A 25897-nucleotide genomic window follows, 5' to 3' on the forward strand; every position below is an offset into this window, starting at 1 on the left:
TTTAAAAGTTTTACTCTATGTCCCATGAGAGGAACAAATTCTACTGTCCACAAATTATTTTAACTTTTATAAAATAATAAACCGAAATTTAAGAATAATTTAGACGTGTCATTTTATTCATACTGGTATTTTGAAAAGAGTTAACAAAAAGTACAAATTAATCACTCAACCTTAGACTTTATCATAGAACAGTAAGGCGTTATAATACAAAACAATAGCTTACCCTTATGCAAATTACTCAGTAAGTAATCAGTACAGTACAACGAGCTCTTCACGTGTTAGATTTAATGGGGTGATCAACCGAGGCGGAGAGAAAGAGTGGGGACAGAGCCGACCTTTTTTTCCAGTAGCAGCAGAGCCAAGCAATGATCAAGAGAAAATAATAGGTTAGGGTTGTTTTGGGTTTTAATTTTGATTGCTTGATAATGGAAACTCTGATAGGGCTATGCAAGAATGGAATTTTGAAAGTGTTCACCCCTAGAGTTGTGCCTATTAGATCTTTACAAAAGAGAAAATCGGTGAGGTACATGCTAGGGGTACCTCCATATAAAGGAAAGTCTTTGGAAAAAAAATTAGAAGGTAAGAGCTAATGTACTTGTATATTTATATATGTGCATTTCAAAATTTATATTTCAGACTAATACTTTTGGGGAGACTTTAATAAGCGGCCTACACTCGTTATTCGGTTGTTTTTATTGGACAATTCGGTATATTATCCAACTTCCGGATATGTGCAATTCGTACACAATGAGTTTTAATAAATACAGAAACGAGAAGCTTGTACATTATAATTTAAAAACTCAAATTTAACATTAACATTTCAAAAGGGTAGGGTACGATAAGCGGACCCGGTTTTTTATATCAAAGAATATAGGCTAGTCATCGATACCTAATACTCGCATCTCAAATCCTAGACTATCAATCGATATATAAGTACCTATAGTCCTCAATAACAACCTTATGATTGAAATTAAAATATTAATTTAATATTTAAACAGTGATCAAACAAATTATTATAACCAAAATTAGGAAAACTGAAGACGACGATATTTACTCCTCTCACAATTACAGTTGTTTCTTTCCCACAAATTTCACATAATGGGTTTTTTCGGTACGAGTCCAACATGTTGAAGCCACGAAAAAGCAACGCTGTGTAGTTTTCTAAAATTGACTGCCATTTTTAATAATCAGAATTACTTATGTAAAATTGAAATATTATCCTATGTGTATTATTGTAGAGTGTTTACAGCTGTTGATATAGATTATTTAAGTTAATAATTCAAAATAATTAATCAGTGTCGATTGATTATATCGATGGTTATGATCAAGTAATATCGGTTACCAATTTAGATATAAAAAACCTGGTCCGCTTATCGTACCCTACCCTTTCAAAATAACAAAACCAACTATGGCCTAGACTTAGATATCAAAGAAACCTTATAATATTAATAAGTTGCCCATCTATATATCAATGAGTAACCGCTTTTGTGAATAAAAGGAAAGAATTCTCCCCATGGGTTATCAGGAGCCAAACCCACATGTTGAAGCCACTTAAACAAATCTCGTCAGTTGTGACAAATATCTCGCACATTTTCCTCATTCATCACCATTTTCAAAGTCTCAAAATAGCCTATTAGTTACTTCTTGCTATTTATTGCTTACATTAAAATTACTATATAACTAATAAGTTGAAATCATATGCTAAGTTAAACAAATTGTCATATCGAATTGTTCCTTCGGATAAAAAACATCGAAACATTCAATAAAATCAACCGAATAACGAGTGTAATCCGCTGATTAACTCTTTGAGTGCCACAGCGTTGCTAATTTTGACGGTATGAAAAGTGCATAAAGTGCCAGCACCGCTAATTTTGACGTTTCATATTTCGATAATATTTTATATAGTACAAGATTATTTTGGCCAAATAACCAGACAGGTTCCAAACTATCGATAAATACAAGTTTTATGTTGTTTCTCTACTATTTTATCTGTGAAACTTATGTTGTTTGGGAACTTATCAAGAGGCCGCTATTTTCGGACGGGTTTTCCATCTTGGGGACAAAATAAATTACAGTATTAAAAAGAACACTCACTTCAACCTATTTTGGAATTTAAATGTTACAAGTTCGACAATCAATTAAAACAAAAACTAAAAGAACAACGTTTTATTATTTGAAAAAGTCAGGTCATTCGTGCGTCTATTTCGAGACAATTTGGCAATAGGAACTATGACTAATCGAGTATTTTTTGACTCATTATGGAAGAAGGAAAATATAATGAAGTTTTTTTTGGCCCCTGATAAGGAAAACTCGTCCAAAAATAGTGGGCTAAGATAATACCGAAGTACCTATGCGATGATTTTGTCTTCCAGTCATGCAACATAGCGGAAGGATGAGTACCATGTTGCGTAACAGCCTTTCTTGTTGTGTATGTGCTGATAACCAAGCTTTTGAGTAAATACAAACTAAAATAATAACTCATACAGTATTTTACTGTATTTCTTTACAAAAGTAATGCAGTGATTTGAGTTGTGTCCAAGCGAAAAACATGAATTTTCAGCGCAAATATATTAGGGTTAGGCCTATTATTTAATAAATGTAAACTTTTATGTAAATATGTTAGGAATTATTTGTCTCTACATTTTACTAATCATATTTATCTGTGTTATCCTGATGTCATATTAGATTTTTTTGTGAAAACCACACTATTACTATGTAATTTCTAAACTCTGACAAATAGAGTACAATTTATAAATTGTTGGTACCGGGCAGCATTTTGTTTATACATATAGTGCCATGTTTGTTTTTTATTTCTAGAATCATATATTATACTTGGGTTTTATTTAGAATTATATAACCTTTATCATGGTATAAAGAAAAAAAAATCTTAAAAATAATATATACACTCCAATTAGGTTGAAACATAACTTTTTATAAAAAAGAAAAAAAGTTTTTTATATATAATTTTTATATTTTATTAAGCAAATTTTGTTTGTAACAATATGTATCATATTCAGCATTTAATGAGAAAAAAACCACAAAATTATAAAAATCTGTTGGGTAGTTATTTTACAACAGCTTTTTTGTCAAAAGCTTACAAATATACAAAAATAACAGCTTGGCACTTTACGCATATGCCTTGGGAAAATACCTGTGGCACTCAAAGGGTTTAAGTCTACCTATACTTTTAAAGCATTTTGCTGCCATGCTAACTTATTTGCTCACATCGTGTCTCAAGCCTGGTTTAATAAGATATACAATAGACATTCTATTCAGCAAACTGGTAGTCCCAGACTGCGGTGTTCCCGGATGTCACCATGTTACCTGCAGGGCCATGTCAAAAAATGAAGCTGAGAAGAATTATTTAGCAAATTATTACTTATCTTTTCATTGTATTAGCCTACACTTAATATCAGTTGTTCCTTGATTGTTGTTTACATTTAATTACTGTTGAATACTGAAGCGAATGTTTGTAGTTTAGGCTACATCCATGTCTATTAAAAAATATCTTAGGTTCTTTACTACTTGTTGCATTCCTCATGTAAATTTCAAATTGTATAATTAAACCTTGTTATCTCCTAAAATCTATTTTTGAGATATTAATAAAATTGTTTTTATATTTCAGAGGCTAACTACCAGGATCCAAAAATATATTATAAAGTAGACATTGGATTTCCACAAACAATCCAAAACCGGACTGAGGGTTTACAGCAACGAATAGCTCATTCCAAAAAACTTAAAGGGAATCTTGAACTAGAGAAGAAAGCCAGAGAAAATAAACGTGAGTTGAGAATGTTTTATATAATAGTTGTGATGCTAGTAACTGCTAGGTAACTAGAATCTAGTTTTGTACTGACATATTCAATTGGTTTACTTACCAAGCTGCATTAATATAATGCTAAACATTTTTAGACTGCATTATATTTAAAAAAATATTTTTATTTATATTGAGAAATTTCAACTTTAAAATTTAGAATGTAAAACGGGCATTTCATTTATTTTCCAAGTTTTTTTTTTAAATTGTGATGATACAAGTTTTATAAGTTTTATGAGCATAAAAAATAATTTGTTTTGTCATACCATCAAAAATATTAAATTGTAATGTCGTATTGAAACTGTCTTGCTTTGTGTTGGTCAGTGTTTGAATATTTATTCTACGTTTTATCTTTTTTTATTAATTTTATAATATTAGTATATATTAAAGGCATACAATAATATATACTAATATATACTTTATTACATAATATTTTGACACATTATATGATGAAGTGTTGCCAACGTATGCATTTAAAATGGCCACAAATTTTAAACTATCTCTGAGGATTTAAAAAATAATTTCTAGATTTTAGGAATTTAATATTTTTGCAATATTTTAACTTATATTTCAAACCTTTAGGTTGTGAAATTTCTAGTTAAATAAATGGTACGTATGGAATATAAAGTACCTCAGCACAAATGTTTCTTAGATACGTTTTCTTTTTACTGATACGTATGGGACTTGTCTACAAAATTTGTTGCTTTAATGAATTTCCTTATTATCACAAAAACTAAGTTTCATACATAACACCAGCTGAAAAAAGAGGTAACATTATCAATTTGTTATACACTAAAACAATAAAGAATAAAAAGAAAACCAAATTTATCTAAAATGATAAATATTTTCAAAACAATAACAATGTTCAGATATAGCTTTCAGTGTGTTATCCTGATTACATACATTAGGCTATATAGAAGTTGGCAGAATATTAACAGAAAAATATTCAAAAATTATTTTAATATCTGTTAATAATCTTCTTTGTTATTTTTAATTGTTACATTGTTAGTTAGTTTATTTAATTAATATAGTGTATACTGTTGTATTTTCTAAAAGCATGGGGTAGTGCTTGGGGTACATGAGGTTGTTTTTGTGTCTTTTTCTATAATAATATTAATGATGGTACTTAATAATTTCATATGATTCTTTTTTGTTAGTAAAATGCACATGAAATATATAAACAGGGATTGTCAATCTTAATTCTATAAATAAAGGTAAGAGTTATTATTAGAAGCAGATTTCTCCAAAATGTAATTCCATATTGTAAAATGAATTAAAATAATGTGTAATTAAATAATAATAGTGTTCTAGTTTAAACATTTTTTCATTTATGATGACAAACATTATTTGCAAACTACAAGAACTAAGTTTTTTATTAACTCTATTTCATGGACCATAAATGGAGCATCAAGGATTTCCTTAGTTAAGAAATGTGCTAATTAAGCATAATTTAAAAATACGTGTTTTGGAACTTGCTATAGGAGATCATTCTGTAAAATTCGAATTACTCATAACACAGATATGGTGGAAGGTTGATTCAGTGTGAATGTTCCGTTTAGCTTTATTTTTCACTGGTACTCACTAATTCGGTCTAGCTGGACTCTTTCAGATGAATGTGAGCTCCAGATTCCAGGAGTCAAGTTTGTGACAGTGTCATATCTCAGACACTGCATTTAGCAAAATATGAAATTGAGCTAACTCAAATTTAAATTGTCACATCTTTTAGATGACAATTTTTTCTTTGATGAATAAGTTAATGCAAATAAGAATTAATAGAATTTTGTGCTTTGTTGTGTGGTAATTCAATCATAGTCACTATAGAATATTACACCACTTTAGTAATAATTTTGCTTCTATATAAGACATAACTTAACCTTGCTTATAACATAATCTTATGGTGATTTCAGATCAGTATAATGGGATTGATTTAAATGAAGAGCTAAATTCTGTACACTATTTTACTTGTAGGTATCTATACATGAAGTGATGCTTAGACTCTTTTCTTCCTGAAAAGAGTACTTACTATGCCCACCAGTATTCAATTTTAACTTAACACGCTTTGTTATGCCACTGGTTAACTCTTATGTTGTAGTTTTGGTGTGCCTTGATGACGTGTCCAGAGAATGGTCCAAAGAAAATGCACCAGAACATATCAAGTCTGCAGCAGAATATTATGGAGTGTTTCAAGATCTCTTTGGTGATGCTTTCTTTTATCCTCAAGTTGGTCTTCATGTGGCATTCAAGTTCGAGCAATCTTTTGTGCCTGTTTATAGAGGAAATCTGATTAAACCAAATCAAGTATGTTTATCTTTAAAATAGATATTCAACATATATATTTTATAAAAAAAATTAAAAGAACCAATACAAATTCACAAACACACAATTTGTGCTATTTCTGCTAACTATGGCATTTTTTAGAAGGAAAACATAGACTTCCTGTCATTCTTAAAGAAATTACTTCTTTAATAATTTTGAATTGCTTATTTCATCCTAATTGATTTTAAAAATGGTAGAGTCAATGGTTTGTATTTAAGTTTTTATATTTTATAGTAATGGTTCAGTTGGTAATATCTGTATAAAAAGAGACAAAAATACTTTTTTCGATTTTATAATTTTTTGTCCAACAAGTATAAACATTTTATAAAGCATTAAAAATAAACAAAATGTATGAAAGTAAATACAATAAAGTTTTAGGATCAGCTGAACGTTTATAAAATATATACAACAATTTTCTAAATTCTTACCCTGTGAAGGATTACAAATTCAAATTATAAAAAAGGATTAAAAAATTACTGTAAATTTATAAAGTTTTTGTTGGTAATGTAATGGCTAAATACAAAAAAATACAGTGAAGTGCAGTTTGAACAAGTATAAAAGCAAGTAAGTAAATGTTTGAAGTACATACATCTTAATTTAAACGTGTGGGTTTTTCTAAAGTGTTATAACGTACATGCTTTATGCAAATGTATTCTTATCTGATATAACTTGTAAAGACTAATGGTTGCTGAGCAGTTTTAGAACATAACAACAATTGTTCTCCTGCTGTGTACCAAAACTGTTTTTGTAAACCCAAAAAAGTCAAAGACAGAATTTATCAGCAAAAAATAAAATATGAAACACTGTTTAAAAATATGCAACTTATATATATGTATACATATATATCTTTATATATTATATATATATATATATATATATATATATATATGTATGTACATATATATATATATATATATATATATATATATATATATATATATATAAAACACAATAAATAAAACTAAAAAAACATTGGTATTTATTGTGTTATAAATTTATGACATAATTTGCTAATTAAAAAAAGTCAGTGAAAACACATTGGTTAGTAGAGTGAAACGCCGCCTACCGCATCAGAATACGACGATCCAGTCAGAAATGGCAGCGCATAATGTACTTCACAATGTGTACCTAAAACAAGCCGCCATTTCTGATTGGATAAACCTTTTTAGATGCGGTTTGCGGAATTCAACTCTACTAAGTGAGCTCTTTCAAATGAGGTATCACTCGACCCATGCTTCAATTTAAGATTTCCATGTTTTCCTCTGTGGGCCGTCCCCCCATGGTTGGCATGTCATGGTAATAGCAAGGAAAAATAGTTTACATAGCCATATGACACTGTGCAAAGTTTATAGACGTTATCTCCTATGGTTTTTAAAATATTAAGCCGTACCCATACTTTTCAAACACCCTGTATACAGGGTGATTCATGAAGTTCTCCCCCCACTTCTACAGCACATTGTACTAGTAAAAATAATGAAAAAATGTTATATAAACATAGGTCCGAAAACGCTTCGTTAGCGAGTTACAGCTAGCGAAAGATTTCGCCTGAATTCCTGGGTAAAGAGTAAAATAAAGCCATACTGAACTTTTGGAAAGGTTAATTAAGTAAGAAATATCGTGGATTCTTATGTATTTTTACCTGATAAAGCTAATAAAATTGGTTTCAGAACTGTACCTGTAGTAGTTTTTGAGGGATTCAGGGTTAAATGCAAAAAATTGGGTCACGAAACAATGTTTTTTTTAAGTTTGATGTACAATAACTTTGTTAAATTGGTAATAAATACATAAAATCAACAAACATTAATTGTAGAGAATCTAATTCTGAGAAAATTGATATAATCAAAGTCTAAAATAAAACAGAAATAAGTACCAAAAAATCGATTTTATTCAGTATAATACATTTACTAGCTGTAAAGAAATACCGTACGGTATTTAGTTAAAATAAAACAAAAACAAAATGTTTGTTCCTTAATGATGAGATAAATTGAGAAAACAAGATTAACTGTTAAATAAATTTGTTTGTAAATAAAAATATCATGTTTTATTACGTTATATTTTTTTTTAATAAAAATTTACATCAAATGTTCGAAAATAAATGAAGCAAACATTTTCCTATTATTGTTTACTAATCATCGAAATGCAGTTTTTTGTTTATATTAATTTCTAAGTTGGTAACGCACGAATAACAGCTGATCAACAATGGTATTCTGTACTGTTACGTTAGAACTGTGTATTAGTGGTGTTTTGCAAGCTACAGCAGGAGATCGGGTTCTGTGAATCGTGTTATTAAATGCAATTTTTCTGTGAGTTATAATTCGATTGTTTATTCAGTGAAAAAATGCCTTACTTATTTACATCAGAGGAATACGCTGATATGGTTTTTATTTTGGGTTACTGTAATGGTAATGCTAGAGCTGCTGTAGAAGAATATGAACTACGTTACCCTAATAGGGAGGATTCCAGATACCATAAAACAATTTCAGGAACTTTTCGTACTCTTCGGGAAACAGGATCACTACCAAGTACTAGAACCAATTATGAAACAAACTGTCCAACTTGATGATGATATTGTTATTAATGCTGTTCATCGCAGTCCAGGTGTAAGTACACGACGTATTTCTAGGCGGATAGGAGTTTCGCAGTCAACGGTGTGGAGGTCACTTAATCGAAACAAATTTTTATTCCGTTTCATAAACAAAAGGTTCAACATCTACAGCTAGGGGATGGTCCGCTTCGCTTGGAGTTTTGCAACTTTTTGAATATTAATATTCAACTCTACAAGCGTATTTTGTTTACGGATGAGGCACAATTCACTCGGGATGGTGTCAATAACTTGCACAATGAACACTCATGGGCAGAAAGAAAATCCACATGAGGTAGTGGAACAGAACTTTCAACACCGATTTAGCGTCAATGTCTGGTGTGGCCTTTTGCACAATCGGCTGATTGGACCTTTCATATTACCTGGACGCCTAAATGCTGAGTTCTATTTGCATTTCCTTCAAGAAGAGTTGCCACAAGCTGTTAGAGAATGTTCCTTTACATCTCAGACAAAATTTGTACTTCCAGCATGACGGAGCACCTCCCCACTTTTCACGTGCCGTTTCTGCTTACTTAAATCATCAATTTCCTGGGACACTGGATTGGTCGTGGAGGGCCTCACCCTTGGCCACCAAGATCACCAGATCTATCTCCATTGGATTATTGCATCTGGTGATGGATGAAAGACATTATATACAAGACAAAAGTGAATTCTCGTGATGAATTAATTTCCCGTATTATGGATTCGGCTGTGCAAATACAGGGAAGTCCTGAAAAATTAAGAAACGCAAAAAAAGCAATACACAAACGTGCTGCAAAATGTATTGATAATGATGGCCTCATTTTCGGACATCTATTATAAAAAGGTGCGTACGGTTGGCCCAACCTGATTCATTTTGCTTAAAACTAGTAATGTATTATACTGAATAAAATCGATTTTTTGGTACTTATTTCTGTTTTATTTTAGACTTTGATTATATCAATTTTCTCAGAATTAGATTCTCTACAATTAATGTTTGTTGATTTTATGTATTTATTACCAATTTAACAAAGTTATTGTACATCAAACTTAAAAAAACATTGTTTCGTGCCCCAATTTTTTTGCATTTAAACCCTGAATCCCTCAAAAACTACTACAGGTACAGTTCTGAAACCAATTTTATTAGCTTTATCAGGTAAAAATACATAAGAATCCACAATATTTCTTACTTAATTAACCTTTCCAAAAGTTCAGTATGGCTTTATTTTACTCTTTACCCAGGAATTCAGGCGAATCTTTCGCTAGCTGTAACTCGCTAACGAAGCGTTTTCGGACCTATGTTTATATAACATTTTTTCATTATTTTTACTTAGTACAATGTGCTGTAGAAGTGGGGGGGAGAACTTCATGAATCACCCTGTATATATTTCTTGTGTTCCTGTGTATGTGACTGAACTCCCCCTAAACGACTGGACCGATTTTGATGAAATTTTGTGTGTGTGTTGAAGGGGATTCGAGAATGGTTTAGATTCACAATTTGGTCCTATTTAAATATTCTATTTAATTAAATTTTTATTTATAAATTGTTGATGATATTGGAGTGTTTTATATTGGATCCAGCAGATTGTGCTACGACACGTAATACAAAGTGAACTGATATAAATAACACTTTCAGCTGAAGTTTATCAAAGAGGCAGAAAAATTTGTTTACATTTAAAATGTAGAAAATTATTATTTAAAAGTGCTTGATCAGTAGTGTAATGCAGATTGCATAGAAGAAGTTATTATCTAATTTTAAATTTTGATTGTGCCAATTATCAATAATCCATCTAATGCCATAGAAATGCTATTTATACGCTACGAAACCAACATATGAGACCATTGTTTTGGTTAGTGCAACAGCATAAATCAATTGTGGAAATGTAAATAGATTAGACCGGGGGTGAATTTAAACTACCACCAGAATAGACTCATATTGACCGCAGCAATTTTTTAGTTGGACGATACACTTTTGTCATTGGGATAAAAAGGCTAACTCTTATTATTACTGAAATTGTCGGAGCACTTCAATAAATTATAATGTTGGAGGGAATACGAATCTTATAAAAACTGTTTCACTTTATGACTTCAGGACCCCAAAACACTGTTCTTTAAACTTAAATCTAAAATGGATCAGGAGATTGGAATAGCTTTGAGTGACTATCGATTATCTCAGGAGTGTTTATTAAGTCATAGATAAAGAATACATGAATATATTGTCCGAGTTTTCAACAGGAAAAGCCGCGGGTAACTGCTGGTATATATATTAAACTTTTATAAAATATTGCTTTACATACAAACCTAGCAAATGTTATACAGTATCATAGTAATCCAAATTAATGTTGTAATTGGTAAATGCAATTTATATGCCTTAGAAAAATAGGAAAATAAGTATAAAATGTTAAATTTCAAAAACAAAAAAAGTTTGGTAAAAGTTTTATATTTATGTTGGTATTTTTTGTAATTTCAATAATATTTTCAAGTCCAGAATCTAAGCTTGGTATTGATATACGAGGCTTGTTTTTTACGTAAGTACCGTTTGAAATTGCGCCATTGCAGCACTGCGGTTTCATACTTGTGCACTAACTTCTTCTGTTAGCAAGTTACAGATGCAGATATAGCAAAATTAGATAATTTTTTATTTGATAATGCATATTTCAAATGTCCCCGTCAATTGAGAATCTCACTAACTGTGAAGTATGTGCCATTATTTGTTTTCTTGTCGAGGTAGGTGTGAAAACACTTAAAATTCACTGTCAGAATTGAGAAGTGAAAGGACAAAATATTATGAGTGATGGGGAATTCAAATGCGTAAGAGCTTTAAAAGATGGCCGAAAGAATGTTCATCATGATGAGAGAAGCAGTAGACAATCCTCAATAAACTGAAATTCTATAATGAAATATTCAGGAATACTAATGATTATAGATTCAAATCCTTCTATAGAAATTACAAAAGAATTAATAACTTAATTAATACAAAAGAATAAAAAAGTAATAACTGCTGCAAAATCATACAAAATAAACAATAAACTAAAACAGTCATCTAACTTTTCTAAGACAGCCTGGAACACTATACAAAATTCAACAAATAAAGCAAATTTAAAATCCATTCAGCTTTATGCTGATGGGATAAAATTAACCAATCCAAATGCAATAGCTTTGGAATTTAATAAATAATTCTTCTCCTCAGTGGCTAGTTCTCTTGATGCTGACTGTGAATTGGAACTGGATACAGTCAACACACATACCCCTGCTTCATCTATGGTTCTGGCTCCTGTGTGTGAGGACGAAGTGGGATGTATTGTAAGAAGTTTTTCAGCTAAAACTTCCAATGACATAAGTGGCATATCAATGTGGCTTATAAAACAATGTTATCAGCACATATTAAGCCCATTGGAAAAAATCATAAATGTTTCTTTTGAAACTGGCACATTTCCATCCGCACTCCAATTGGCAAAAGTCGTACCTGTTTTTAAAAAAGGCGATTCAAAGATAGCGGATAACTATCGACCAATTTAAATTTTACCTGTTTTTAGCAAAATTTTTGAAAAACAGTTCCTGGACCAACTTTTTAATTTTCTTGATAAACACAAAATTTTGTCTGATCAACAATTAGGTTTCAGACCAGGAAAATCAACTTTTGGAGGAATCACACAACTTGTAGATATTATTGTGGAAGGCTTTGAGACACCATCAAAGAACGCTCAGTGTCTTTCTTGATCTCTCAAAAGCATTTGATACTGTTAATCATGGTATATTGCTTGTGTAGCTGGAAGGCTGTGGTACGGGGAACAGCACACCAGTGGCTCCACTCATACTTGAGCAGCAGAAGTCAATGTGTTCAGGTCCAGAATGCAGTATCAAGTACACTAGTATTAGAATATACCAAGGAGTCCCACAGGGATCAATCTTGGGTCCTGTCCTTTTCTTGATTTATGTGAATAACATCCATGTGTTACCCTTATATTGGAAAATCATTCAATACGCAGATGACACGACTCTCTGTTTCCGGGCTGATTCTCTGACTTCTTTGGAGATTCAAACCTTCATTGATCTTAATTCCTGCATTCAAAATTTTCTGGTAAATAATCTCACAACTAATCATGAAAAGACAAATTACATCAACTTCTGTTTACGTGGGTTGAATACTTATGAAACCCCAACAGTAATGATGGATAACATTGTTCTAGAAAAAAACTGATTCTGCTAAATTTCTAGGAATACACCTGGATAAAGGTTTAACCTGGAAAGTTCACATTGAAAGTGTATGTGCTAAATTGGCAACTGGAATTTTTGTCCTTCGAAATTTATCAAAGTTTTGTACGTCTGATGTCTATGGATTAATATTTCCATACCTGTCGTACGGAATTTCTTTGTGGGGCAGTTGTGCCATATCAAACTTGGAAAGAATATTCAGACTGCAAATAAAAGCTGTTCGAATCATCGCAAAATTGAACAACAGAGAGTCATGTTGAACTCATTAGTCTTGCTAAATCAAAACTTCAATTTCCATTATAGAAAAACATGTGCAGTCACCAGACAATACATTTTTGCACATCTATAGAGAACAAAACATATTGGAGACTCCTAACAAAAAAGCCACACATTTAGAAAGAGCTGCTCTTTTTTAGTGATGTTTCATTCTCGCAAAATGAAAATTCCCTTTGTATGATACTGGGAAATATAGTTAGTTTTTTACTCTTCTTGCAACTTTGCAGTTGGCTCTAACTATGGAACTACTTTATATCTTCTTATATATATAAAAAATCTTGAGTCACGATGTATGTTGCCAATAAACTCCAAAACGACTGAACCAATTTCAATCAAATTTCACATGTATCCGTAATTTAGTCTAACTTAGAAGATAGGATAGTTATTATCTGAATTATTCGCTTATGTCGTGAATATAAACGAATAAAATGAAGAAAAGTTTTCAAAGCGCCTGCACATTATAACCTGCAATTACGAGATAGATACGTATATTAAACAGTGAAACACTATTTGAAGGCGCTAAGTTATGATGTATAATTGTCTAAACTAAATTTTTGGTTGAACTTAAAGGTTGAGTGGTAGACCACTTTGTAATAAAATACATTATGCATGTACAATACATTTTTGACATATTTTCTTGATCGTGACATCAAGGTAAAATCTACATCGGGGTTGGAAATATAATTTACTTCAACCAGAAATGCTCATACGCGGGCAAAACTTACGAAAAGCGTGCGAAGCCGCGGGAAACAGCTAGTTATGTTATAAATTGCTAACATTAAGTGAAGGAAGTTTAGTGGGAATTTCAATACTTATTGAGGATAGTTTAGTATATATCTTATATCGGCATTAAAGCCTCGTTTGATGATTATAATATACGGTATTGAAGTGGAGATGACAAGAGTGACTCAATGATTCGCTGGCAAGTAGAAGGGCGAGTACTGTTCACAATATTATGGTTCATTTAAATTGAAATAAAAAAATATTTTATATACAATATATATTAATGTTTATATACAGACATTATTACATACATTGAATTTTTTTTAAAAATTTTAGAACAAAAATTGTCAAATGGACTAATAAAATGTAAGCTACCTCCACTATCCTGTAATGATGTTTTAAGGATGCTTTAAAGTGGATTTAAGATGAATGTAAATTGATTTAATTTACATAAAAAATAAAGTAATCCTTAATTTGTGGAACAAACATTAAAAATGAAAAACATGCAAAACCTACTTTGTAGACTCTTAAGTCGGGCGAGCATCTATGTACTTTATAAAGTTTAGAATTTTAATGTTGATTTAGAATATGTTAAATGTACCTTTTGGCAACATTTAACTTGGTAATTTTATCTTTAATATTGTTGCAGGCTTTGACTGCTCCAGACATTAACTACAATTCTGATCCAGACTCCTTGTGGACATTGGTAGCCACAAACCCGGATGGTCATCTAGAGAAAAATAATGTTGAATTTTTACACTGGTTTCTGTAAGTCAATCTTCAATAAATAATAATGTTTTGAAATCATGCGTAAATATATTTTCTTTGTAGCATTTCAGATAAAGACTTTGTAACTATACACACCACAATTTCATTACCGCTTCAAAAGATCTTCTATAAATTGTATGTTGTAGTGATTTTCCCCACGTGGTTTATACCAAAGTTGTTTAATATTAAACATATTATGCATATATAATTGCCAATTATGTAATTAAAAATTAATATAGTGGAAAACTGACTTGACACTTATGTACATCTGTAGCAAATAACCTCAAAGTGTCACTAGACATTATTATTGTGTATTGCTTGGTTTGTACATCTTAATATATTTGGATGTATACTTTTCTGTATTACTTGAGTTTATTATTTGTTGGAATCAATATAAATATCTTATCTCCTAGTTCTCTCACACTAAGCTTGTTTTACATTGATAACATCATTTTCAAAATGAGTGGTCTTTCACTTAAAGGTGTCAACTTAAGTGAAGGATCCTTTACTGTACTCCTAATTTAAATGTATTTTTGCTCATAAACTAGCCCTTCCAATGTCCACCAGTTTTTATTAGTTAGTTGAAATTGCCAAGAAATATTTTATAAGGAATGTAAAGTTTCACTTTAATTACCATAAGTCAAATAATATATTATGAAAATCTTTAATATTATCTTTAAATTACATGTAATTAAATAGATTCTCTAACAATAACATAATATGAGATATTTTAATTGCATTTTATACGAGAGTCTTGTTGTGGCTTCACCTGTTATTTTTCCAAATGTAGGATTAACAAGAACCTTTATGTTGGTGTTGACCTTTTCCCAAACATAATTAAAATCTATCTTATTAGAATAAGTCACTGTTTGTTTACACACTTGTTTACCCCTTCACTAGGTCATTATTCTTTTGGATTCAAATATTGATGTTGCAGAGCACCATTGTAAAACATTAAAAAATTGCAGGCAAACAATGTTTTAATGTTTTCACAAATTCTGACCGTGATAAAAGTTTTTATTAGATGTATCAACATTTTTTGTGAATTTTCTCGGTTAGGGTGCAAAATTTTCAAAACAAATTTTTAGCTAGCACCTAACAGGTAAAACGGAGATGTTTATAATTCCAAGTAAATCCATTCTGTAATTTGGATATTTTGTGATGAGTTAGGTTAAAGATTAATAAAAATACTTTCAAATCTTTTCAAATTTTTAATATTAGATTTCCATGAATGGGAGGGTCTTTCTAGGATTTTTTTTATTATTAGGTTGTTTCATAACATGCGTATAAATTTTTAATAATGTCACATTAATTGGCATAGGAATTATTGGGCTTATTGTTGAATTTTGTATGTATGGACTTATTTGCTGTTAAAATATACAAGAAATAGAAATCTACATAATTAATTATTTTTATTTTCTAAAAAAGTGTGAAAAAATAAAGCAAATTGTGTGATATAATGATTATGACATTAAAATGGATAAATGAATACATGAACTCATCCAAGCAACACTGTATTAATCATGACCTCAAAATAAAAACCCATAATTAATAATTATGGAAAGTAAAAGTGGTATGTTTTCAACTATGGTTTTGTAATACAAAGTGCACTTGTTTGTTGCAGTAATTTAGCTTTAGAAAAATGTATAAATCTAGATTGTATAATGTAAACGTGTTATTTTCAGAGGTAATATCCCTGGCAGAGACATCAGTAAGGGTGAAGTCATTGCTAACTACATCCAACCATTCCCAGCCCGGGGAACAGGCTTCCAACGTTTGATTTTCATCTTGTACAAACAAACTGAGAAAATCAACTATTCTTCTCTTACACTACCATCTAATAAGTAAGTGTGTTGTGTATTAGTTCTTTTATTTCATTACATACAAATGGCTAGTACAGGGTGCGGCAGCATAACTTCCTTTTTTAAAATGCGCGCCATTCAGTTAGTTGATGTCATAGCGGAGCGCTAGTGGTCTCATTCAAGAGGGGGTACTGTAAAGTTTTGTCCCGACACGGTTCAGTCGCCATCCTGCGTTGGAATAGTGAGGAGCATGCCTTTGCCGTTGAGGCCTACTTTTCAAGCGGATGTTCGGTTATTGCAACACAGCGTGCATTTTGGAATCGCTTTAATTTAGCCCCGTTGGCTCCCGTCCCAGACCGCAAATCAATTGTTACATTTAGACAAACTGCAAGTGCGACAAAACGAAGAACTGGAGTCCCTCGGCCCGTTAGATCACCTGAGAACATCGATGAAGCAGTGAGAGCATCAATGTTGCGATCACCACAGCGTTCTGCGCGCAAACACGCATCTGCCCTTGGACTATCCGATCGTTCTGTGAGAAGAATTCTTCGTGATGATCTTCATTTTCATCCCTATAAGATGGCGATAGTGCAGGAACTTTCAGAACGTGACTTCAATTCTCGGATGAACTCGTGTGAGCTTCTTCTTGATGTCGTTCCCGAGGGTGCTATTGTTTTTTTTAGCGATGAAGCCCATTTTCATTTGTGTGGGTCGGTTAACAAACAAAACATGCGCTACTGGGCTGACATCAACCCTCAAGAATTGCATCAAAGGCCTTTGCATTCACCGAAAGTCACAGTGTGGTGTGCAATTTCCTCAGCTGGAATTATTGGTCCCTGGTTTTTTTGAGGAAAATGAGGTTAGTGACAGTGACTTCGGACCGGTATGTTAACATGGTACAGAATTTTTTTTTCCCCACGTCTAGAAGATTTGGATTTGGGGGACACTTGGTTCCAACAAGACGGTGCAACAGCACACACTTCGAGAGCATTGATGGCTGTTTTGAGGGAAAACTTTCCAGAGCGCCTTATCTCAGTTAGAGGCGATTTGGAATGGCCAGCACGCTCTCCCGATCTGTCACTTTGTGATTTTTTTCTATGGGGTTTTTTGAAATCCCATGTTTATGTGAACCGTCCAAGAACCCTACAAGATTTGAAGACCAACATCCCAGAAGAAATTGCTAACATAACACCTGCTACGCTAACAACAGTCATGACAAACGCCAGAAATCGGCTTACGCAATGTATGGAGAATGGGGGACGTCACCTAACAGATTTGATCTTCAAAACAATGTAAATAAAAACTTTAGATATGTACCTACATTATAAAAACTAAATAAATATTTTCTGTTGCATACAATAGTTTTTATTGAGTTTTGAAAAAAGGAAGTTATGCTGCCGCACCCTGTATATAAAGCTGCACTTTAACCCAGTAAAATTAATTAAAAAAAAACGTTTTGTTTACTTGTTACTAGTACTGTTAGTAATTCTTAAAAAAAAACAAAATTAGTATTATCTTTAAATTGTTAATTTAGTAAAAAGTAATCTTAACTCGCTCAAAAGCTTGTTAAAATAATCTCATTAACCCTTTGAGGACTGCCGGAGGATTGCTGATCTATCAGCTGCATTGATTTTTATGGAAGAGACCAAGAGCCGTCCAACTGCTCTTATTTGTTTAACAACTTTGAATGCAGATCTCATAATTTACGGAGCACAAAATCTTCCGAAGAATGGATGTAATTTTACAGAATTGATGTTTCTCATTATGCGATCACTAATTTTACGTTGTAATTGCATATTTAGTAATTTTACGTCAATTATGCTGTTAGTAACATTATTTTTCACTTTAAAACGCGAGATGAATTTCTACGAAAGCTTTTTTTAAGTTTTTGTCCGATAAGACGACTGCTCAGGCTGACAATTAATTCACAAAATTATTAAATTTAGTAAAATTGTACCTATATGTCATTATACTATGTGTTTTGTGTATAATTGTAAATAAACATTTACAAATTTTGTACAAGAAATTATTTACTTTCTGTGCATAAAAAGATTACCGTATCTGTAAATTGCTTACTTTTTCTATTTTCAGAGCTTGTAAGTAAAATATTGTCATCATATTCATTTTCTTATTTTAGAATATAGCTTAATAAACTTTCAGTTTTGTTCTGAATGGAATTGTAAACAAAGTGAATCAGTTTCCGATAGTAAAATTATTTTTTCCATTCTAAAAGTGCTCAAACTATATATTTTAATTAATTTTACTTGTTTCTATAACTTAAAAAATATTTAAGTTACTGTAAATTCACATTAGGGGCCGTTCAAGTATTACGTAAGCAGATTTATTGCAATTATTTACCCCCCCATCCCCCTTGTCAGCAAAAGTAAGCAAAGCTCTTACCCCCTCCCCCCATGCTTACGTAAACATTTGTCAATTAATGTATTGTTTTTTTAATTTTATAACGTTATAATTATAATTTGAAAAATAAGAAAATAGATTTAGGATAGAGATTATATTTTACTGAAACGGTATTCAACATAGAGTAAGGGACAAAAATATTATATCTTACTAACATAACAAACATTATTTTAAATTTTTGGTACATATATTAAATTCAAATTAACAGTCTTCAGTCCATGAAACCCGAATCCATGATTCTAAGTTTTCGATGACATTGGATTGCTTCGATTGCTGCTCAGTGTTGTGAGTCTGCTCGCTTTCATCCGATTTTGGAATGTCTACGTCATTCTCATCGAGCCATTCAACATCATGGTGCTCTAAATTTTGAATAATGCACATAAGTTCATTAGCACGACGAGCAGCGACTCTTACAGGTCTAACTTTCCTATCAGTGTGCGTGTTTACTTTCTTATGGATCTTTTCGATGTGACGATTTAGTGACTTGACGGAAGCATGATAAAGACCACACGTTTTGCATGTTCGACTTGATAGCCTCAATTGTACCGTCGGACAAAAATAATCGTATGGCATTTGCAGGAAATCTTTGAGTGAAGCACTTAAGCGTAGAGCTAAATTGACTGGAAGATTAAGAAATTGCCCTCCTTCATCTAAAACCAAGTCATCAACTGTTTGTTTTACTTTTACAGGTGGTGGAAGAAACCTGTTGTCTAGTAATCTAAATAGGCCACTTCTTGGACGACAGCATTCTGTATTTCTACATTTTACAATTTGGAGCAAGTATTGGCTTTCACGCACATGTTCTGAATACCATTTAATGTCTGGAAAATCAGGAAGATCTTGTTCACCTGCCCCAACATATTTTGCATTAACATTATAGCCATCAATTTCCATTGAACTCCATACTTCAGCTAATACATTTCCTGCAAATTCGAAATTAGATCTTTCTAAATGTTCATCAATTGTAACGCCACGTTCATCCAAATGAGACCCAAAATGGTCATGAGGCAATATTAAACCAGCCAGTTCCCGACTAAGAGGAGCCATTCTGCGCTCTACTCTGTTATACACACTTCTTCCGGGAGCATTGGTAGCTAAAAACAATGCATCGAGATCATGTCGCTTAAAGTGTTGTATAGCAAACCCTATGACTTTTTGATAACGCAGATTTTCATCTGGCCCTCCATAAACCGTCATGATTACCACTGGTTTTACTAGTCCATGGTCAGTTTTAGCTAATGGTCGAAACTCTTCAAGTTCGAGAAGCGTCTCGAAATCCTGAGCATGAGTATTAGCAGTAGATGAACTATGCTTTCCACTTCGAATAGCGATGTATGTTGGTCCAGAATATCCAACGGCTTGCGGTTGTCCTAGCATATTGGAAGTGATTTTGATACCAGCATAAACAGATGGTATTAATTTATGACGCTTAGCGATTACCCAATCGTGATCAGGCAATTTTATTCTATATTCCATGTGCATTAGAAGAGGTGCTTGCTTATTTGCCGCAGTTACGCCAATAGGGACTCGAGCTTTATCATCTTGAGATATGAAAAATACTTGATCTGGTCCTAGTATGGATGCTATGTTCTCTAAATAATGCATTGATGTTTCAGCGAACTTGCTATCTAAGTGGCTCTTGTGGTGATCAGTTTGAGCCTGAATGAGCTTAACAGGGACTGTCGATACATGTCTTCGTCCCTCTGCAGAACTAGATTTTCTGGGAATCAAACGAAGATATGTCCCACTGCGACTAATGTCAAATCCCATTTTACGTAATTCTTGTGTGAGTTCATCAAGAGTTTTTACGCTGCGAATTGATTCCGTTCGTCTTCTATCATCTGCTGCACTCCAAAATAAAGCTATATCCGCGATTGTTTTCAATAGTAAAGGTTGATTGCTTTCAAGATTAGGACGTCCCACTGAATCCCTTAGAGATAGTCTTTTTTTCATTTCTGGATTTTCATGACAAATATCTTCTAACTTTTTTTTCATACCATCCCTGTGTTTCTTCTGGGCAACTGCGTTTTGAACCTTCCTGTTTAAAGACTGTTTTGCTGTTTTTATTTCCTCGCGCAACTTAATGATCTGTTTATCAACTTCAGCACGGCTTGGCATAGTATCTTTGGCAGAATACAAAGCATTCAGATTTTTTTCGAGTAAAGCAATCTTATTTTTCATATCTTCCTGAGAAGGTTTTGGTCTCTGTGTATCTGCATTTTTATTAATTTCGCATTGCTGTTGTGATTCATTACCGGTTTTTATTTTATCTTCTTCCTGTTTTTTAATATTTGAAGCTGGCTGTGTAATTTGTGTTTTTTCTGCAGGTTTACAGGTTGCCTAAAAATAAAAACTTTCTATGGGTTCTGCTAAAGATTCTCTTATTAAGCTACATAAATACAACGTATGGCAATATATATGGTAAATACAAAACCCTATGGCTTTAAATCTAATATCTTTAAACGAGCAATTCGTTCCGGTCACAAAATACAGGGTGTTATACTCTATTCAAGTAGGTATTTAAAAGAATGTAAACAATCTTGATATGTCTTTTTATTGAAATATGCAATTATAAAATCAGATATTTGTAAAGGTGCGTACAGACATCGCGAGGCTTGCGCCGCGAATGGTTCGTCTCGCATACATCAACCTAAGGCATGCTACGGCACATGTATACGTGCGAACCATTCGCGGCGCACGCCTCGCGATGTCTGTACGCACCTTTATGTACTTACAGAAAAGCAATTTTAATATTTGTTGAGTTTTTAAATGAATTACAACAGATTTTACACAGTTTACAATTTTAAACCACATATTTCAATAAAAAGACATATAAAGATTGTTTACATTCTGTTAAATTTACCTATTTGAATAGAGTATAGTTTTCTGTAGGTATATATATATATATATATATATATATATATATATATATATGTATAAAACTAACATCCTGTATTTTGTGACCAATTGACGGAATCAATTATAAGAAATAAATCTATATAATGAATATTACCTCTATACTTTAAGATAGGCCATAATATTTTCTAATTAGCAAAGAGAAACTTTTTGGCGATTTCTAATATTTCTAGTAGGTATTCATAGGTACCTAAAATGATTTCGTCACTCACCTTAGAAAAAAAATGTAGTAGATTGGATTTATTCTTAGTCGCCGCTTGCAATTCTTCTTCGATTCTCTTAGATACAATAATATCTAGTTTCTTGTCGGATTTTGCTTGTAATTTGTAATTTCGCCACACTTCATTAACTAACTTTTGTACATTTTGTACTTTCGTACTTGTATGAGATTTTTTAAAACTTTCAAACAATTTTTTGGTATAACTTGGATTTGTCTATTTGAAACGACATCTTATTTAAACGTTAAACTTTGGCTAATGGAATGAATGGTAACACAAATGTTAACTTGCTTTACTATGCTTACAATACGTCTACTCGCTATAGCATCCAAGCGAAACAATACACTGATAGAGGAAATTTAGACAAGTGAACAGCGCGCGGTAATTCCCTTACTCGGTTCTAACGCGAGTAGGGGAATTACCGCGCACTGTTCACTAAACGTATGTATTACTTGCGGGAATCCCCGAAAATGCGTTTCGTTTTCAAGCAAAGACGATGTGTGGGTTGCCATTTGTGTAAAAAAGAAAATAACTACCGATGACGTAATCATCATCTAGACTCCCCTACCCCCCATGTCATCCAAAATAAGCAAAGCAAAGACCCCCCGCCCCCCCATAGTGCTTACGTAATACTTGAACGGCCCCTTAGGCATAAATATATTACAAATACTGTTTCATAACACAAAGTAACATTAAAATATTGCACTTTTAACCCTTTTAACCCCGGCCATTAAATCAAGTGAGGTGCCAGGAATCCCAAGCCATTTTCAGACAAAATGTAAGGGTTTTGTAAAAAATTCATAACTCAGTTATTTTTTAAGATATTTAGGTAATTATTTTTTTGTTTTACTTCTTTATACATGTAGCTTACAGAAATATACAAATAAAATTATTATTTTGAAAGTAATTATTTTTACATACATATACATATATAAAAAATAAATAAAAATGAAAAAATTTCAAGTTTGATCATGGAAACCATATAGATAAAAAAATATTTGACATAAAAATACCCATTTACTTTATGATATATATTTAATCCTTAATAAAAGGAAACAAAAATCATAGGCCTACCTTATTTACAAGTGGAGTAACATCAATTTTTGTTTAGCCGTGTAAATTTTTCTTTTTGCCATTTTTGGGCAAGGCAATGTAACAAGACCTTTGAAATTCACAGTACTTAAAATAAACATAAAACCAAAGTTATTTCTGAAAAATAACTAAAACTGTTCATAATATAAATTTAAAAAAAGTTTTAAAACAATATTTACATTACTACAAAATGATCACTAAAATCGTCGTCACTAATCATATCCACACCATTTGCAACTAGGTTACTAATTAGTGTATTTTCACTTACGGGAGACTTTGAACGATGTCTTTTACTCATTTTGAAATAAAAAAAATAATAAACTAAACATTAACTGCCGTACTTTACACTGCTTTAACCTAAAACTGTGAAGAAAACGGAATATTCACAACCACGTGATATACAGCTGTCTGCAACAAGCGTGAGCAGTCAGTCGAGACGAATTGCAATTGCTCAGTCACAGACTGACAAAATACGAAGTCAAACCATTACAAACTAATATATTTCGATGCAAAATATCTTTGTGCACAAGTCTGTGAAATTTCAAAGCATTTGGTGAAATAGGTGGCCAGTAAAGTAATAAAAAGTGCACGTCCGTACTATACGGACGTCGGGAGTTGACGCCATTTTTACGACGTCCGTATAGTACGGACGTCGGGGTTAAAAGGGTTAAATAGCATTTTTAATGCCTACTGATATTTAATCCCCATGAATTATGTTCAATTCCAAATTTTTAGTGAAAAAACTTACAAGTTATAACAAATATTACCACAGTTATGATTTTTCCAAACTGTCTGCAAAACAGCTATTTTAGCTACAAGTATTTTTTGCATGTCTCTTTTAATTATAGAATACTTATTTTTGATACTGCAAAAAACACTTAAAAATATTGGCCCTCAAAGTGTTAAGGCCTTTAAAATTATATTTTATAATTATAATATTTATGCTTCAGTTTAAGATATTTTATGAAAAAGTCTTTATTTCTTCTCATGTTCATAATTAATTTTAAAATCAATAATAATTTTGTGTGTGTCATATGATCTGACATAGGTAACATTACTGAATTAATAAAGATGATTCGCTCGATCCATCATCTGAGGCAATCCTCATTCCACAGTGATCAGATTGTATCTCTGTCCAGTCAGTCTTTGAATCACAACTAACTCATCTCCTGGTCCTGGTAGACATAGGTAACATTACTGAATTAATAAAGATGATTCGCTCGATCCATCATCTGAGGCAATCCTCATTCCACAGTGACCAGATTGTATCTCTGTCCAGTCAGTCTTTGAATCACAACTAACTCATCTCCTGGTCCTGGTAGACATAGGTAACATTACTGAATTAATAAAGATGATTCGCTCGATCCATCATCTGAGGCAATCCTCATTCCACTGTGACCAAATTGTATCTCTGTCCAGTCAGTCTTTGAATCACAACTAACTCATCTCCTGGTCCTGGTAGACATAGGTAACATTACTGAATTAATAAAGATGATTCGCTCGATCCATCATCTGAGGCAATCCTCATTCCACTGTGACCAAATTGTATCTCTGTCCAGTCAGTCTTTGAATCACAACTAACTCATCTCCTGGTCCTGGTAGACATAGGTAACATTACTGAATTAATAAAGACGATTCACTCGATCCATCATCTGAGGCAATCCTCATTCCACTGTGACCAAATTGTATCTCTGTCCAGTCAGTCTTTGAATCACAACTAACTCATCTCCTGGTCCTGGTAAAAGAAATTATGTAAATTGTAAAATGATTTATTTTTTTAAACAAATTTACAATATCATGTAATAATTTACCTGTGAATAATAAAAACAATTAGAAGTGCTTTAGTTCATGGTAATCTGCAAAACATGGAACGACGCAAAGCGCAACATCACAGTCCTTACATATTTATGGAGATTCTATCTGATGTTAGGTCATAACAAATGAAGCGTAATGTTGGAGAAGTGACCGATAGATAGCAGCAAACATCAAATATTACGTTCTGATCGGACACGGCACCAACACAATGCGCCAGATGTTGGAAAAATAACAATCGCGTAGACGCGTGAGTAGCAGTGACGGCACGATTACCGACATCATGTCAATGCGTTTACAGCAGTTAAGAGGTTAAGAAGAATCCATGTGCTGAAGTAAATAATCAAGAAATATGTCCCAGCAAAGAAGAATCACTGCTTTATTTACTCACAGTGTCATTCCTGCAATTGCCTGACAGAAGGTTGTTGAATGTTGTTAATATTCAACAAAATAAACCAATTTGAATAAGGAAAGAAAATAAATTTCATTAAAATTAACTAAAAAACTTCATTTTATTTACTTATTTTACACCCTTTATATAGCAAGTATCCGTTTAGATACATTGTCCTTACTCTCATCTTAGTGTAAAGAGTTAAACTAGTTAGCACAATAACTGGACAACATTTACATAGCAAGTATCCATTTAGATACATCTTCCTGATTCTCATCTTAGTGTGTAGAATAGAATAGAATATAAACATTTTTATTTCCAAAAACATATACACATTGATTTTTAGATTTATTTACATTTGATAAATAGTAAATTACCCTTTTACTAAGTGGCGATAAAATAAAACAATTTAATTTTAAGTATAGTAGTTGGATAATATTATTTATATAATTTAAGTAAACTATTTATTACATATTAACATATATTATAAAATGGAAATTAGCCTACATGGGCAAGCAGCCTGTGCGTAGGCTAGAGTCGTACTAAAATAGTGTGACATACTATTACTACAAAGTA

The 25897-nt window shown here is 32.1% G+C and overlaps 1 protein-coding gene across 1 annotated transcript in view; it reads left to right on the forward strand.

Annotated features, from left to right (window-relative positions):
* Positions 1–335: 335 nt before the first annotated feature.
* Positions 336–25897, forward strand: part of LOC124365060 (39S ribosomal protein L38, mitochondrial-like) — a 35797-nt gene continuing 10235 nt past the window's right edge. Inside the window, exons 1-5 of the mRNA XM_046820980.1 lie at positions 336–579; positions 3626–3781; positions 5907–6112; positions 14554–14672; positions 16358–16516. Coding sequence (XP_046676936.1) covers positions 426–579; positions 3626–3781; positions 5907–6112; positions 14554–14672; positions 16358–16516 — 794 coding nt within the window. The 5' untranslated portion in view covers positions 336–425. The remainder of the gene's footprint in view (positions 580–3625; positions 3782–5906; positions 6113–14553; positions 14673–16357; positions 16517–25897) is intronic.

Source organism: Homalodisca vitripennis, chromosome 1, assembly GCF_021130785.1.
Source record: "Homalodisca vitripennis isolate AUS2020 chromosome 1, UT_GWSS_2.1, whole genome shotgun sequence".
Taxonomy (NCBI): Eukaryota; Metazoa; Arthropoda; class Insecta; order Hemiptera; family Cicadellidae; genus Homalodisca; species Homalodisca vitripennis.